At 32.8% G+C, this 13223-nt stretch overlaps 2 protein-coding genes across 2 annotated transcripts; one reads left to right on the top strand and one right to left on the bottom strand.

Moving 5' to 3' along the window:
- Positions 1-4146: 4146 nt before the first annotated feature.
- Positions 4147-6530, top strand: LOC120130859 (transcription factor bHLH110-like). Its single transcript, XM_039148012.1, has 7 exons — positions 4147-4695; positions 4921-5440; positions 5671-5790; positions 5885-5956; positions 6035-6100; positions 6184-6243; positions 6379-6530. Exons 1-7 carry the CDS (start codon positions 4565-4567, stop codon positions 6496-6498), a joined length of 1089 nt encoding a protein of 362 aa, XP_039003943.1. The 5' UTR covers positions 4147-4564; the 3' UTR covers positions 6499-6530.
- A 427-nt stretch (positions 6531-6957) lies between these two features.
- On the bottom strand, positions 6958-7976 carry LOC120130860 (thioredoxin domain-containing protein PLP3B-like). Its single transcript, XM_039148013.1, has 5 exons — positions 7738-7976; positions 7549-7621; positions 7370-7431; positions 7147-7244; positions 6958-7072 (listed from the first exon to the last, which is right to left on the bottom strand). The coding sequence occupies exons 2-5, from the start codon at positions 7615-7617 to the stop codon at positions 6966-6968; spliced, it is 336 nt and encodes a 111-aa protein (XP_039003944.1). The 5' UTR covers positions 7618-7621; positions 7738-7976; the 3' UTR covers positions 6958-6965.
- Positions 7977-13223: the final 5247 nt, after the last annotated feature.

Below are 13223 nucleotides of genomic sequence, written 5' to 3'. Positions count from 1 at the left end.
GAAAGTAATCTGAGATTTATGTTTTGAACTTGCGAAAACTACAAAGGTGGTCCTTATTTGTTTGGTTTATATTATTTTGGTTATATATTTTAAATTGTATAATAATTTAATTGTTTAAATTATGTGTTGTTTTAGTCATTATTAATTTACCGATGTACTAACTTAAGAACATTAATTTAAAATTTAACTCATAAAATTTTAAATTTTTAACAAAAGATGTTAAAAATTCTCTCTCCCCAATTTTTTTTTTAACTCTTACTCCCATTCTTTTTGTTTTCATCCTCAGTCATCACAACCTTTAGTCTTTATTCAATTACACCTTTATTTTAAGTCATTTTTGTTACGAAATTAAAACCACATGCTCTACTAACACTATAAAATTTAATATCTTAACTTTATATTTTATTCAATTTAATCATTTGGTTGACTTTTATTATAAATTCTTTATTGTCATCGATTTTTATTTTACTTTTTTATACTCACATCAATAATTGTCCTCAACAATATGTTATTTACCAATAATATTATAAATATATTTTTATAATTTTAGATGTTATTTATTTTATTAAGTAACATTACAAATCTTACTTACACATGTGAAAAATAATATGAAGAAATATAAATATGTATATCTTATATATATCATTAGAGAAAGTCGTTCAAATTGAAACTGATATGTATCATAACATTATAAAAATTATAAACAATTAAATTTAAAGAGAAACTCAAACAACTCGACTTGAATTTTATAAACTTGATTTCACTAAAAAAATCAACTAAAGTTTAAATAATAAAATAAGATCCATCAACGTGATTAATTTAATTTTTTATTCAATCCGATCAAATACTCATCTCTAATTGAACGTAGAGCTAATTTTGTTTGTAAACTTAAATTCTTTTTGGCTATGGAGGTAAGTGATAGACCTAATAATTTATGTACTGAATTTGTATTAATGTAATTTCACATGTTATAATTGTATGGTTTTATTTAAATGTTATAATTATATACTTTAAACATATTTTATATATGAATAATTTATGTGATATGACACATGTGTCTATGTTTTAATCATTTTCCTTGTTTGCATTGGTATTGCGTCCAAGCTTATCGAGGCAGGGGAAAACTAGAAAGAAAGGCAAGACTTGGACATAAAATTTAGATTAATGTATGTGTTGATGGTAGGGATGGCAACTCAATCCGAACCCGATCTGATCGGATCGGATTTTTTTTAAAAAATTTTGGGTTTGGATCGGGTTTAGGGTGGAAAAAATTCGACCTGAAAAATATATATAATTTTACCCTATATATTTAGAGATAATTACAATAATATCCCTCTATATATAATTTTTTTCAATTAAGTCACTGTTTTTATTGAATAAAAATATTTTTTTTATTATTTCGGGTCGAATTTCTAAGTCATATATTCGGGTCGGATCGAGTGAAACCTTAATTTTATCGGATCGTATCGAGTCACGGGTGAAGGACCCTTTATTCTCGGGTCGGGTCAGGTGGCCCAAAAACCCGACTGACCCGACCCATTGCCTATCCCTAGTTGATGGAAGGTGACTTTTAAGATAAGGGAGTGTCTTTTTTTTTTTTTCTTTTTTTTATTGTAGAGGAAGGCGTGCCTTTGATAATTAATGTTACTATCAACTTGACCTAATGCCACCAGCTTCTTGCCCATAAAGAATTCACTAAACAAGGGCATGCATGAGTCACGTGTAACCCAGAATTTGGTAACTTAGGCTTCAACCCAAATACCAAACTTTCGGCATGTTAGAATATAAGTAGTTAATTGATTTGTTATCGTTTCTGTTATTAATCGGTTGAGTTTGTTATTTGGTTTGTTCGGCCGTTTATTCTTTGGTTTATAAATAGTTAAGTAGGGATGGTAAAGCAGGGCGACACTGCTGCATATATCTTTTCTTTCATTCTTATATTTATCTAATTTATTTGTATATATTACCTCCCCATCACTTATGATGGATAAACTTTTTACATTCACAGACGTTCATGCAGACACATTCTTAAATCTATCCTTATATCTACTATTCAATTGAATATTTATCATCCATCCCATAATTATGTATACCCGTCTGACAACAACTTCACATATTATGTACGTAACAAAATATAAAACAAGCACATCCTTTAAGAAGCAAAATAAAACAAGTCAATGATTAATTAAGTATATATCCTAACACTTGGTTAAATTACAAGTAATGTCCTATAAAATTTTAAGATTTATATAATAGTCTTTGGAATTATACCTAAATTCATAATGGTCTAAAATAGGGGTGCTTATCGAGCGAGTTGATCGCGAGTCGGTTAGTACTCGACTCGTGCTCGTTAAGAAAATTTGTTAATCAACTCGTTGCTCATTAAACTCGCTCGTCAAGTTCACCAAATTTTTATTTTGTTTTTTAACTATAAATAAAATCTACTAATACTATATAGAACTTAATATAAACATATATTAATAAATTTGACCAAAAAATTATCAAAATATTGTACGAAACAAATTCAAAGTCTAAACATCAAAATAAAAATACATAAATACATTAAAATAATAATTAGCGTTTGATTTTTGGGTGCAGAAAATAATAATAACTAATTAATAATTTAGTATTTTTAATTATTTATTAGAAATTTAATAGATTAATAATTTATTATCTTTTTTATAATCTATTAGTAAATTAGTAATATTTTTAATGAAATAAATTTTTAAGATAAATATTGAAAAGTTATAAAAAAAATTAACAAGTTGTTCGAGAATTTTTCAAGTCGAGTTGGACTTTTCTTAACTCAGCTCATTAAGGTCTCGAGCTGAACTCGAGTTCGAGTTGAGTAAACTCGAGTCAAGCTTGAGTTAAGTCAACTCGAGTCAAGCTTTTACCGAGTCGAATTGGAGCTACTCAACTCATTAAGCAACCCTAGTCTAAAATTTATATGGTGAGCAATTAGTTGACGAACGGATGTGGGGCGAGCAAATGCAGAATAGATAAGATCTTAAATTCATCACCTACTTAATCCATAACGAGTATGACTTTTTACCTCCGCATCTCCTTTACCATTCCTAGATTTTGGTGCTATAAATTATTGCATGCTAACAAAAGAGAGCATATATTCTTGTAGGATTCAAATGCCTTTGTCTTCTTCTTCTTCCATCTTTAATAATTCACCCAACTTTACACCTCGTTTTCATGCTCTAATTCGCCACTTATCTATACTATATTATTACTTTTTCTATTTCACCACCATTTTTGTTTTCATGCATAGTTTTTTTTAAATGAAATTATAAATGATTTTAACAGTTCGTATTTTTTTAGGAGGACTAATAACATACTGTTTTAATTCTTTGGTGAGAGAAAAAAATATTTGAGATTGAACTCAAAATTTAATATCAATCAAAATTAAAATAATATTTTTATCAATTAACTTCGATTGAAAAGAAATTGTTATTCCTTTAAGGTCTTGAGTTTGAGCATAAAAAATGTTACGAGAGTTATCGTTTAATGTCAAATGGTTGAGAGTTATCTTTGAATAGATATCAATTACTAACGAGGAGAGATCATCTTATTTTTATGGTTTTATTTTAAAATAATATTTTGTATATACGTCAAAGCTTAATGCGTCCCAACGTAGATTCCAATTGGGATGCTTATTTAATAAAAATTTGAAATTATAATATACCATTAAATTATCTTTTATCATCTTTTCCCTCGCAGCTAACTTTTTCTCTGTATGTAGTTATTTGCTTATTATATTTAGGTATCTTTTTTATTGAAAAGACGTCTAAGTTTTGTTAAATCCAACAATTCCGAAAGTTCAGCTCCATCAAATACCAGCTACTTCTCAATCACCTATACAACTATCTAATATAATATCATTTTTATATACTTAAACGATCATATTATAAATGTTTTTTGAAAGAATGTTACATATTTAGATACATTTATCATTGATAAATATTGAATATTTTACTTGGAAGCATAAACCACTTGTAAGTGTTCTTTCAAATTATAAATAAATTTTACTTTGCGAAAGAAAAGGATAAATATTGAATATGAATATTTTAGAAAGCATAGGAGGAGTAACATTAAATCCAAAAGTTTAATATAGAGTTTATCTGTTGTATAAACGATACCTCTTATGAATCTATATCATGTTTATGTATTCTCACCTTTCTTGAAGAGTGTAGGCTTGCATGTGATGTTATGTGTAGAAAACCCTAGTTCCTAATATGCCTATTTATATAATTGCTTGATACATGAGTCTTTGAATTACAAAGTGAAGGGAAGGGAAAGAGCATTTTCAAAAAGAAAACTTGGTGCAATTCCAGAACTAGGGGTTCAATCATACCTCATCCATCTATGTGATATTGGAAAGAATAAAGAGTGTAGGGTATTCATTTTTCTTTGTTTCAGATTCTTGCTTTAAGCTGAGACTTCGCATGAAGTTGAAGGTAGAGAAAATCAAGGGAGGAAAGAAGTTGAAGATGCTAGCAGCTTATTTGGTTTATTTTTTTCAAGGGTTGATAATATATTAATACTTGCTAGAGTCATGATGGAGTCTGCTAATCTTCATCCTCATGACCGTAGGGTTCAAGAACAGTATGTTAAATACTCCTCTCTGGTAACTCCGACAAGCCATCAAGTTTCAACCATAGATGAATGGAACCCAAACCTCTTCCCGTAAGTACCTAAACCAGTTCCTTCTCATTTTTGCCTTTCTAAGGTTAAAGCTTTGGTTGTCTCCATTTATATAGTCTGAGATTTACTTATTTGATCTGGAGTTCTTCATGCATCACATATATGCCCTATGGGGTTTCTATGATTTTCAATATAATGGTATATTGATAATTTGATATTGTTTCCATGTTGAATATATTTGTGTTTGTCGTTGTGCCTTTCATGCAGGTATATTGGTGGTAAATACAATAGGGATCTGAATGAAACCATATCAAAATCAAGGGATCCATGTTTCAACCAACAATCTGCAAGTGAATTTCTGCTTGCAAACATCAAAGATGAGATGTCGGATTCCTTTCCCAAACTGAGTGAGACGATGTACTGTCACTCTAGTGATTATGATCTTGGAGGAAATCTATGGCACAGCAATTTCTCCATTGCTAACAACATCACCGAGCTGCAGCTTTCTTCAGGAGAATTGTACAGTAATGTTCATCACCCCCCATGTCCGGGAACTACATCGGCAACTAGCAGACGTGATTTCAATCATTTCTTTCCAAGTACAAACATTTCAACCTCGGATTTTTGTTCCTCCTTGTTGTCAAGCTCTTTGGACTTGAACTTGAAATCCTTGTATCTTTTAACCTCAACGCATGATGGTGGAAGCCATAATCAATCTTTACTTGATATGATTCCCGGAAAATTAAGCAGAAGAGAACATAGTGATAGTACGTCCACCAGTTCCAAAGTGGGTATCTTTCTCTCTTATTCTTATTCATCCCACTTTTGAATTTTCATTTATGGAAAATCTAGCCTTAGTTGGAAAGATACAGGAAAAGGTTGCACTTTCCATTTTTCAGTTTCACAAACGGATCTTCAACACAAATTCACCTGCAATGAAAGGGTTATTTTTGCACCAGTCACTTTTAACATTTCAAGATCCATAAACTGAATTTCTTTTCTTTCTACCATCATAAGGTATCATCCTTTGCTAGTGGATCTATTACAAGCACAAAGAGGCATGGTAGCTTTTCTGATACAAAAGAATCGACCCATACAGATGCTAAAAAGCACAGGTCCTCATGTCCCACATTGAAGGTGAAACTGATATTCCACTTAAGAAATCTGCAAGTTGTGGCTTCTATTTCACTTTTTCAGTCTCTTAAATAGCTTGGTCTTTGGTTTTTTTCAGCTGCGGGTTAGGAAAGAGAAACTAGGAGACAGGATTGCAGCTTTGCAGAAGTTAGTGGCGCCTTTTGGCAAGGTACATTTCATTCCATGTTAATATATTATTAGGGCCATACTTGCATATCTAAATTTTCTATATTTGAGTGATGGCCAGACAGATACATCTACTGTGTTAACAGAAGCCATTGGGTACATCCAGTTCCTCCAGGACCAAGTTCAGGTCATTTTCATTTCTTTAACTATTGCATGCTTGTAGTTGTTTTGGGATCCTGAACAAGTTTATTCTTCAATTTCCCTTTGCAGACACTGAGCGTGCCATTTATGAAATCATCACAAAGCAAGCATTATAGGACAAATCAAGGGGTATGAAATTCCTTACCTATCTCAATATAGACCTCACAGTTTCGAGCCAAATGACTGTTGAGCTTAATATTAATCATCATTAATAGGAGAATCCAGTAGAAAATTACAAGTTTGTTTCCTTCTTCTTGGCTGCAGGGTTCAAGAGAGGAAGAAAGAAAAGAAGAGCAGAATTGTGATCTTAGAAGCAGTGGACTATGCCTTGTGCCCCGGTCTTTGGCATCACATTTTATTAATAGTTGCTGGAGTGAGATTTAGACATCACACCATTGAGAGAACTTGAGGTTGTACATAAGGAACTCATTGAGTGACCTTAATGGTAAAAAGGAATGTTGTTCTTCACAGAGGATGCGAGTTCAAACAGTTAAAAACTTATAGCAAATTATTGCGGTAATTGAACCTCAATACAAATGTATGACTTGATACATAACCAGGCAAATAGCACAACCATACATCAATGATCGTTAGGGCCATACAGCATAACAAAAGAAATATCATATAGAGAATAACCCGTCCGTCCGTCAAACTTCCCTCTCTTTTCCGATACAATTAAAACTTCAAACTCATAGAACCATGAAGGCCAGCATCAAAACAAGATATTCCGTAATTAATAGTTCGTAGCATCTGTTATGAACATGTTCCAATTGGTTTGGGCATTCAAATTGAACTTCTTGAGATAAGGAACCTGGTAGAAGACAGTAATTTCTTTTCGTTGTCCTTTTTTTTCACTCAGAATCAGAATCATGATTCACAGAAGATCTCACTGATCTGCGCCTACTCTCGTCATAAACATCGTCCTCATCATCTTCATTTTTCTTCTCACTAATTATACCTGTAAAATGATACATGGTTTTCAGCTCCACTAAATGCTATAAATTGCATGTTTGTTCTAGGCGAAGACATTACCTTTCTTTATCAGAAAAACCTCAAGTGTCCTTGTAGCAAAATCATCTTTCCCCCCAAGATCTTGAAACCCAACCAACCTATCTACAGCAACCCTTTTTCTGACCATACATTGCAAATATTCAACTTAGATGTGATAAAAGAGAACTGTTTTCTAACTTTAACACTTGATGCCAAAACTTATCAATATTTGTGCCAAGGAAAAAATAACTAAGAGATGGCTGACCTGAAAATTATAACACAAGGCAGAGTTTTGACTGCAAGTTTGGTAACAAAGAAAGAAGCATTCTGCCAAAAAAAGAAATCAGAATCTTACTTACGCAACGAAAGCAATTCCACAACTGGAATGAAATATGATAAAACTCTATCAAGCTTTAGAATTATAGTATGATTGTTGATGGTCACCTCAGCATCCAGCTTGATGAACTTTGTATCCACATGCTTTGCTGCAAGGGATTTCAAATGCTTATCCATTATCCTGGATGTCAATGCATAATACCCAATAAGTCTAGCAGATTTATGATTGAGCACATGCACGGTATGTGTATCCAAACTATATGTTATGGTAGACAGAGAAAAGTGAAAAAACTTTACTTGCATCAATAGAATTCCTTATGGTAGAAGTGGCAAATCACTTTCTCACTTCCAGTGACGTCACCCAAAAAATCTCCTTCAGTAATCTCCCTGTACTCTCCATGCCCTTGCCTCTTCATCGCTTCTCACTTCTCAGCTTCTTTCTATTCAAATAAATCTTAGTGTCATTTTGGACTTCAGAACAAAGATGCCCACATCTATGGACCTTTTCACATCATTTTGAATTAAGACTTGTCATTAAATTTCTAACCTTAAGAGCAGCAATCCTATCTGGATGCAATTTTTCCAGCTCGGGATCCTGTATATATGAAGTTCATGAGCATACAGAAAAGCAGAGTAATGTAGAACGGACGAAAGATGCTCCATCATCAAATATGAAAAGCTTCATTAGACTTACATCCATCAGCTCATTGAGGTCAACCTCCTTTTTGGCTGAAGCTGATGACTGAGCCTTCTCTTGGGCAAGCAGCTCCTATAAGATTACCACATTCACAAATTCACACTTCACACACATTAAACATATAACACTTGGCATACCTATTTTCTTACCAGCTAACTTGGATAACCAAACATCAAGTTCTAAAGCAAGTCAAGTAAACCTGGCTTAGCCAATTAAAAATCACCATCAATTTATAGTTCCCAATCCATAATTGAAAACCCATGTTTCAGACCAAAACAGAATCTTAAAATTGTATGAGTATTAATGTATTATCTACAAGTTCAAGCGCAAGTGTTGTCTTCAAGTTCTCCAACAAATTACAGCAGCTTTAGTTACTTCAAAAGCAAGCATCTAAGAATCCAATTAGCGTAGTATATCCAACATTGATGAGCAATTTAACAGACAATACGACAATAATCTACTTCTGTTTTTAAAAAAATTTCAGGGCATTACATACTATTCAATGAAAACTTGGTGGATACAAATGGGAAGGATAAAGTCGGCATATAAAAAAAGAAGTAAAATAAAGAGAAAAGTAAGGTAAAAAGACAACCTTGATAATCACGAGCATCTGCTGCAATAACATTTAGGGATGGCAGTATGACTCGGATTCGATGGGGAAATCCGGAACTCGGCTAAGTTCGGATCAGATTGGATTGAATGATATCGGGTCGGGTCGGATCGGATTCGGGTTCGGGGCAAGTTATCTCCGTCCCGACCCACCCCGATTATATATATATATATATATATAATATTTTATATATTTTATATTAATCATTTATATAATATTTTATATTTTTTATATTAATTATATATAAAATATTTTCAGGTTCAAGTTCGGGTTTTGGTATAATATTTCGGGTCGGGTTTGGGGACGGAGCAAAAAAAATCCCCGACGGGGCGCCCCAATAAAAAACCCGTCGGGATCGGGGATTCATTTCGGGTTCGGGGACGGGGCGAGCAAAACCCGCCCCGAACCCGACCGTTGCCATTCCTAATAACATTCCCAAATGCTAAATTAGACAACGCTGATTTAACTGAATCCGGATCCATTTCTCTTTCTCTGAAAGATCAAAACATACAAAAATAAAGCAAAAACCGAAGCTTTCATGAAAATTATAAAAATTTGTTTTTGTAAAGATTCAAAAAAAAGATACAAGAAAAGTTGGATCTTGAAAATTTGAAGGAAGAGAGAGGTCTCATATGAAACGCACCGGTTTCGAAAACGGGCTTATGCCGACCCAGCAGCCTGCCTGTGGGCTAATCTTGGCTCATGCAGGCCCAAATTCGATCTACTATAGTTGGATGTGTTCATTTTAGGGTAATGGACTGGCTTGAGGGTCCTTGCAGGCTAAGGGACCCGTACACTACTTTACAGATGATTTCTTCCAGGGTAAAATACATTTAGTACCTCAACTTGACCTCAAAGTTCAATATGGTATCTTAACTTTTTTTTGTCCAATTAGGTACCTGATCTTGAATTCTTGGTTCAAATTGGTTCATTTTTTCTTTTTGTCCAATTAGATACATGAACATGCCTTTTTATTCAATTTGACTCTTAAACTTGACTTCTTCATTCAAATCGACACTTGACTTATTGGTTTAATCTGGATTATTTTGAACTTGTACTTATTTAGGTCAGAAATTTTTTATTGAATTCAAATAATTTTGAAATTTTATAATATAGAAATATTTTTATTTCAAATTTAATAATTAATTGGATAAAATATAAGTATTAAATTAAAAAAATTTAATTTAGGGAACTAATTAGAGCAAAAGAAAAGACTAAGTACCAAATTGAATCAAGAAATCAAATTTAGGTATTTAATAAGATAAAAAAATTCAGATACAAAATTGAGCATTTAGACTAAACTCTAGTACCAAAATATATATTATAAATTTTAGATTCTATGCACCGACGACGTATAATTTTCCACAAGTTAGTGAATAAGAGTACGACACACAGTTACATATAATTTAAACTATACATTTAGTACTTAAACCATCATTTTTGATCAGTATCTAAATTTTCAATTTTTTTAACAATACATAATATTTAGTTTTTGTTTTATTTTAGTATCAATTATTACCAACTTAACACATTTAGTACATACACCATTAGTTTTGGTATGTTTTATCACCTAAATTTTAAATTTTGAACAAGGTTACTAAAATAAATCAAAAACTAAACTTTAGGTACGGTTTTAAAAAATTGAAAGTTTAGGTACTAAAACAGACCAAAACTGATAGTTTAGATACTAAACGTAAAATTTACCCTATTATTTAAAAAGTTTTACCCTATAATTTATTTATATTTATTGTTCATTTTACTGATATATCTACCCTGAAATTTTATAAGTATCTACCCTATACATAAATTTTTTACTATTAATACATATGTGTCTACCTTAAAAATATTTCTGGATTCCCACTGACATTAGATATGAATCTTGTAAAAAATCATAAAATTTGATAATTTTAAATATAATTATATGTACTAGTATATAAATATGTAAAAATTCATAAATTTTATTAAAAATATTTCATAAAATTTAAATAGCCTCAAATAATTTTAAACACATGAACTATGACATTAGTTCTACTGCTTGAGCTCATCCTTACTCCATACTCCACCTCTGAAGCCAACGTCATCAATTGGGAAAGACACCAATTCCGGACACCAGCTAACACTCACAACTCTCAAACTTTTCATCACTTCTTGCAACATTGTCCATTGTAATCCCAAATCCGATAGTGACTTCAACATTAACCCTTCGACCTTCCATACAATATTGTTGTATCCCCAAAAGTTTTGATGATATTCACAAGATTCCCAGACGAAATTGAAAGGTACTTAAGCAAAGGAAGTGATATTTGGTTGAGCCAAGCAAGACTCGTCTTTCCTGGATAGAACTCGAGAGATAATGTCACGATTTGGGGATGAAGAATTGAGATTTTAGAGAAATAGAAGAAAAATTTTAAGAAAAGAATTGTTCATTCATTCATCAGAGATAATTCCAATAGAATCAGGTACAATTTTATATAATTACAAGTACCTCACAGTTGGCATGTATTGAAAATCTAACAAACTAACTAAATTATGCTGACTCATGCAGGTTTATATGCAGCTTGCTTCACAGTAGATTACAACTCGTAGCCCACCATTAACCTAGCCCATGTTTTGCCTTAGCTGACCCAATCTCCTCCTCAACTCTGACCCCAACAGTAAGTCTTTCAGCTATCCTCCCAGCCCTTTCGTTCATCATTTCTTCCCCGTTCCAAATCCCTGATTTACTCCCAATCCCTAATTGAGTCAATTTCCTCCCAAATTCCCCCTTTTTCAACCCTAATTCCTCTTCCATCATGACAATACCCCCTCTATCAGAGGATCCTTGTCCCCAAGGATCAAAATCGAGAAATTACGTCTTGAGTACAATATAATCTTCCCAAGTCGCTTCTGCTGGCCCCATGTTCGTCCATTGAATGAGCAGTTGTGTGACCGCTTGGTTATGGCGTTTTACGATCCGCTTATTCAACACAATGGCTGGGTAAACCTTTATTGGCCATCAGTCATGATATTTGGAGGATCAATTGAAGTTACTCGCCCTTTTCTAACCTTTCTTTTTAATAAACTGATATGAAATACATGATGTAGTTTCGAATTTGATGGTAACTGTAACCTGGACGCCACTTGACCAATTCGTTGTTGGATTTTTTAGTGACCAAAGTATCTCACAGCCAGCTTTAAATTCTTCCTTAAAGCCAGAGAGGTTTGTCTATAGGGTTGAAGATTTAGGTAAACCTCATTTCCGATATTAAACTCTCTGTCTGTTCTATGTTTATCGACTATCTGTTTCATACGATTACTGACCTTACTTAATTGCTCCTTTAACAATGTATTTAATTGCTCACGTTGTTGCATCATATCTTGAAATGCCCCAACCTTGGATTATCCTGACTAATTTAGATTCGGAGGTTTGTAACCATAGAGTGCCTCAAATGGGGTTATTCCCAAGGCAGTGTGGTAATTAGTATTATACCACCACTCTGCTTGAGGTATCCACTTTTACCATGAAGATGGTTTGACAAAACATATGCATCTAAGATACTGCTCCAGGTACTGATTAAGCCTTTTTGTTTGTCCATCCGTTTCTGGGTGATAGGTAGTGTTGAAAAACGTAGTTGTTCCCAATTGTTTCAATAATTCCTGCCAAAAGAGACTAGTAAAAGTCTTGTCTTTGTCTGAAATAGCAACTTTAGGAGGTCCATGTAGTTTGTAGACTTGGTCTAAATAAATCTTGGCAATTTCTACCACTGTATATGGATGTGACAGTGGTAAGAAATGAGCATACTTGGTGAATTTATCTATCACCACTAGAATACATGTGTGCTTCATAGAAGAGGGTAATCATTCAATGAAATCCATTGTAATGACTTCCCAAGCATTGTTAGGAATAGGAATGGGTTGTAATAAGCCTGGTTTAGCAATATGTTCGATCTTAGTTCTTTGACAAACTTCACATTATTGCACATACTGTTGAATCATAGTTTTCATTCTAAGCCAGAAAAAATAGGACTTGATTCTTTGATAGGTCCCTTGTATACCTGAGTGGCCTTCTATTGATGAATCATGAAGATCCATAATAATCTTTTCTCTGAGATCTACCTTACTGCCCATATAAGCTTTTTTTTAAAAAATACAAAACTCCTTTAATCAGCTTCCAATCTTCTATACTATCTGGTTGTAGAACCAAAATATGAATTTTTTCTTGTGGAAAAGCATCATCCTCATAGCTCTGTTCAATATCCTGCATCCAAGTAGGAGTTATAACTGTTATGCCAATTTGGAAAAACTCTCCAAAATCTTCTTGTTGTCTAGAAAAAGCATCTGCCACTTTATTATGTTTGCCCTTTTTGTATTGAATTGTATAATCGAGTCCCAGCAGCTTAGTCAGTCATTTCTTCTGAATAGTTGTAGTTAATTTCTGCTCAAGAAGATGTTTTAATGGTCCATGATCAGTTTTGATAACAAAATGACCACTCTCTA

This window comes from Hibiscus syriacus, unplaced genomic scaffold, assembly GCF_006381635.1.
Source record: "Hibiscus syriacus cultivar Baekdansim isolate YM2019G1 unplaced genomic scaffold, ASM638163v2 tig00110548_pilon, whole genome shotgun sequence".
Lineage (NCBI taxonomy): Eukaryota > Viridiplantae > Streptophyta > Magnoliopsida > Malvales > Malvaceae > Hibiscus > Hibiscus syriacus.
Note: the sequence above shows the minus strand (reverse complement) of the source record. Positions and strands in the feature narration are given on the sequence as shown.

Excerpts from the sequence above, each read along its gene's own strand:
- LOC120130859 (XM_039148012.1), top strand. The coding sequence starts at position 4,565 with ATGATGGAGTCTGCTAATCTTCATCCTCATGACCGTAGGGTTCAAGAA. Across the intron at positions 5,441-5,670 it reads GTACGTCCACCAGTTCCAAA|GTATCATCCTTTGCTAGTGG; the intron begins GTGGGTATCTTT and ends TACCATCATAAG. Across the intron at positions 6,244-6,378 it reads ATTATAGGACAAATCAAGGG|GGTTCAAGAGAGGAAGAAAG; the intron begins GTATGAAATTCC and ends TCTTGGCTGCAG.
- LOC120130860 (XM_039148013.1), bottom strand. The coding sequence starts at position 7,617 with ATGGATAAGCATTTGAAATCCCTTGCAGCAAAGCATGTGGATACAAAG. Across the intron at positions 7,432-7,548 it reads TCATCAAGCTGGATGCTGAG|AATGCTTCTTTCTTTGTTAC; the intron begins GTGACCATCAAC and ends TTTTTTTGGCAG. Across the intron at positions 7,245-7,369 it reads CCTTGTGTTATAATTTTCAG|AAAAAGGGTTGCTGTAGATA; the intron begins GTCAGCCATCTC and ends ATGTATGGTCAG.